Source organism: Nannospalax galili, unplaced genomic scaffold (genome assembly GCF_000622305.1).
Source record: "Nannospalax galili isolate Female #2095 unplaced genomic scaffold, S.galili_v1.0 scaffold1398, whole genome shotgun sequence".
NCBI classification, from domain to species: Eukaryota; Metazoa; Chordata; class Mammalia; order Rodentia; family Spalacidae; genus Nannospalax; species Nannospalax galili.
This window is the reverse complement of record NW_008342016.1, coordinates 195,478-199,415: the sequence shown is the minus strand read 5'-3', so window position 1 is coordinate 199,415 and position 3,938 is coordinate 195,478. Positions and strand designations below refer to the sequence as shown.

The 3,938-nt window shown below is 39.3% G+C and overlaps 1 protein-coding gene across 4 annotated transcripts in view; it reads left to right on the top strand.

Annotated features, from left to right (window-relative positions):
- Positions 1-3,938, top strand: part of Ubr3 (ubiquitin protein ligase E3 component n-recognin 3) — a 219,890-nt gene that overhangs the window by 139,314 nt on the left and 76,638 nt on the right. For all 4 annotated transcript variants that reach the window (XM_029565777.1, XM_029565774.1, XM_029565775.1 and 1 more), the window contains exon 27: positions 2,431-2,541. In XM_029565777.1, the coding sequence (XP_029421637.1) occupies positions 2,431-2,541 (111 nt within the window). The remainder of the gene's footprint in view (positions 1-2,430; positions 2,542-3,938) is intronic.

The window sequence follows — 3,938 nt, the reverse complement described above, 5'->3', positions numbered from 1 at the left end:
TAATTTAAGTGAGCTCCTACAATTATCTAAGATTAAAGTATATTTGGTGGAAATGTCAGCAGTAGGGTCTAATTTTAGTATGTTCACTTGGTTGGAGTGGAGCAATGTTTAGTGAAGAAAGTTGCCAAAAATTAGACAGAGATGTATTTCCCATTTAGAGAGCAGCAGGCTGAATATGTCTGATGGGATAGTACTGCTAATCGTGTACACTAGACTCCCAAGATTTCCCCTGTCCTCACCAAATCTAAGCCAGGTAATAGGAACAGAGCACTTGTGGGAAGCGAGCACAGCCGAGCCAGCCAAAGATGGAGCCCTGGCTGGCTGCCAAACCTCGTGCTGTTTACTTCAACTCTTGGCTGATTGCCAAGGCTCGTGAATCCCGCTTGTTTACCCCAACTCTGAAGTATGGTGAGCCCCAAAACAGGTGCTGCCAGCCTGATGATCTTGCTACGTGCCTATGAGCTACACTCTGCCTGGCCGCTGCACGTGTGTGAGCCCTGATTGGTACCGGCTGGGGGGAGGGCTGTTGGAAACGCTATATAAAGAGCTGAAGTGTGTAATAGATAGGACACAGCATCATAAGGACAGAGACAGACAGAGGAGACAGAGACAGACAGAAGGAGACAGCATCATAGGAGACAGCATCATAGTGAGCCAGCATCCTAGTGAAGAGAATAAAGGAGAAAGAGAAACAGAAGCTTGAACCTCACCTTGGTGTCTGTGTCGTCTTTCCTGGACTCTGCTGGACAGAGTCCCGGCTCGCGACACTCAAGCACACAAAAAACCAGCATAGAACTGGGGGAGTGGACAGCAGACCCCAAGAAAAAATATTGGCAACTAATTACTGCTGGGTGAGGAAGAGCTGATCTCCTTAAGTGACAAGCTGACTAAACCTCAGTAGATGAACTTGCACTGAGGAATGTCTGGGGACACTAACTTGACACAATAGGTCTTAACACAAATGAAAGAATGTATGAATTCCAGTCGGGGGGGCTATGGGAGGGTGCCAGTGGGAAAGATGATTAAGCTAGATTGAGATGTTCTATATGAAATACACAAAAATTCAATAATAAAAAGTCAGGTTTGGTAATCTCAGGGATGGCAATATGGGAGCTACATACAGGTCAATCCCAGAAGCTTTATAACTAGCTGTCTTAACCTACTTTGAGAAGTTCCACATCAATGAAAGACCCTGTCTCAAAAAAAAGTGGAAGGTACCTGGTGACTGACACATGAAGTTGTCCTCTGACTTCCACATGCACATATGCACATATACACACTGCAAACATGCTCCTGCACCACACACACACACACACACACACACACACACACACACACACACACTCAGAAACTGTAGTGGAAAAGGTGAAGAATACTTCATTAATGAGATACAAGATTTGAGCATATAGAAAAAAACAGTGGCCTCTTAAGATGGAAGATCATGGTGCCCTGGGGGCTCCAAACATGGAGACAGTAATGAATCGATTGAGAAAATCATTTGAAGAAGATACTGGACAATACACCGAGAATTCAAACCATTAGGATGCCCTTACCGTGACTTCCTGACTCCATAGGATCCATACATAAGCAATTCAGTTTTACTGCAGCTCATCAAGATTTGAGAGGAGGCACATATTTTACCAAAATAATATTTTTTGGACAAAATGTAAATAATAAACACAAAACTTTAAGGAAGGGGGGGAAAGCAGAAGAAGCTTAAGAGAGATTGACATTATAGAAGCCAGAGGGAAGTAGATATTTCAAGAGGGAAGTAGTGGAGAAATTAAGTGCTATATCTAGAGCACCTAAAATAATCACCAGTATAGTTCACACTGAACTATAATTTTTTTGTGTGTATGTGTGTTTGTATAGGTATGTATGTGTGTGTGATCTAGAGCTTGATGTTATATATCTTTAATCTCTTTTTGCCTTATTCTTTGAGACAGGTTCTCACTGAACCTGGAGCTCTTCAGTTCAGCTAGGCTGACTGGCAAATGAGCTCCAGGAATTTCTTTCTGCTTTTATTCATCTCCTCAGTGCAGGGGTAGAGACATGTACCACTGCACCTGGCTTATACATGGGTGTAAGGGGATCTGAACTCAAGTTCTTATGCTTGTAAGGAAGGCACTTTATCAACTGAGCACTCTCTCCAGCCCCTAAACTATAATATTGAAAGGTTATATTTTATAGAAAAAAAAAGATAGTCTGTGATACTTATTATGAGCATCTATATTTAGGACAAAACTTAATAATGTAATTTCAAAGATCTTGCCTTAGGACTGTCTAATCATGTGTTTGTTTGTATCATAAAGCTACAAACTACACAGAATATACATGAAAACATGCAGGGCTTTATGTAGATACATGTAAGTATGTTATTAATTCTTTAAAATTAATTGTCTTTTATCCTTTTCTTTTTTCTCTTTGAAGAGTTCTTGTCTTTTGGCAGTATCAATTGGCTGGGAAGGAGGTGTTTATGTGCAAACTTGTGGCCATACATTGCATATAGATTGTCATAAATCCTATATGGAATCGTTACGGGTAAGTTGATGAGAAAAAAAATTGAAAGGTTTCTGTCTTGTATCTTTCCAGGTGTTGAATTTTCTTTCATATACATCCTAGTACAACCTCCTTCATCTGAGGGATCTTTATGCTTGTACTTCACTTCAGGAGCTGACTCCTATGACTACACTGAGACTTTTTAATGTAGGGATTTTTAAACAAGGGTGCGTGTGATGAAGAGACACTGTTTTCTTGGTGACATACAAAGAAATAGTATCTGATGAGAGAAGTTCTTAGGGTCTAGTGGAAATGTCTGGATTTGGGAAATCAAAGGCTTAGAATGCTGCTGAGGCAAACAGGAAATAAAATTGATTAAAGCAGGTACATAAATTAGCCAGTATATTTATTTTCGAGTATAGTCTAAGCCACTGTTACAAGAAATCACAAGTTTGTGATAATAGTTCACTTAATTTTATGATTTTTCTAGCATCATCTAGGTCATGTATGTGTCTAAAATCAAAGTAGGCAGATCAAATGCCTGGGAGTAAAGATTCCATAGGTATAGAACAAAAAAGCGAGGTTAGGAAAGAACTAATGAACTAGGAGAAGTGAAAAGAGTTTAAAAATGCTGATGAGAGTGAGGATATGAAGAGTCATCCTATAACAAGATGATATTATAGGGTAGTAAAGTTTAGCATTTCAGAGCAGAGTAACAAGGTATACCCCCTTTTGTTTTGACTACTGCAAATTTTTATATTGATTTCCTTATTCCAACTAGTTTATTAAACTTGATCTTCCTAAAATGTAGTTTGATGACATGTTTCCATGGCTTAACAATACTTTTCTGGCTTCCTCTTGATAGGATGAAGTTCATTTTTTTTTTTCCTCTGAATTCTGTTTAGTTAGTTACTCCATGACCCGGGCATGCTTGTTGGTTTCACTGTGTTTTTTTTTTTAAACTTTCTAAAAAATTTATTGAGAATTTCTTACATGCATATAAGGTGTTTTGATCAAATCCATGCCTACTCTCTCCCCTCCAACTCCTCCCATATCTCCCCATCACTTTTTCCTGAAGAACTTCATGGCGTGCCTGTCTTTCTTTTTCTTTCTTTCTTTCTTTCTTTCTTTCTTTCTTTCTTTCTTTCTTTCTTTCTCTCTCTCTCTCTCTCTCTCTCTCTCTCTCTCTCTTTCTTTCTTTCTTTCTGTCTTTCTTTCTTTCTTTTAAATGGTGCATTTTGCTACTCTCCAACATTCCCCCCTCTGAAGAGGTAACTCTAATTTTTTTTTTAAGGATTAGATAAGAGCTCCCAAATACTTTTTTGTCCCTTAGAGTAATAGGAACGGAGTATATTGCCAAGAGGCCCAAGGACATTTTCACTTTTAGCCAAGAACCTGGCTACTTTTCTTTGGGGTCTTTTTCCCCTAGCTGCCCAGCC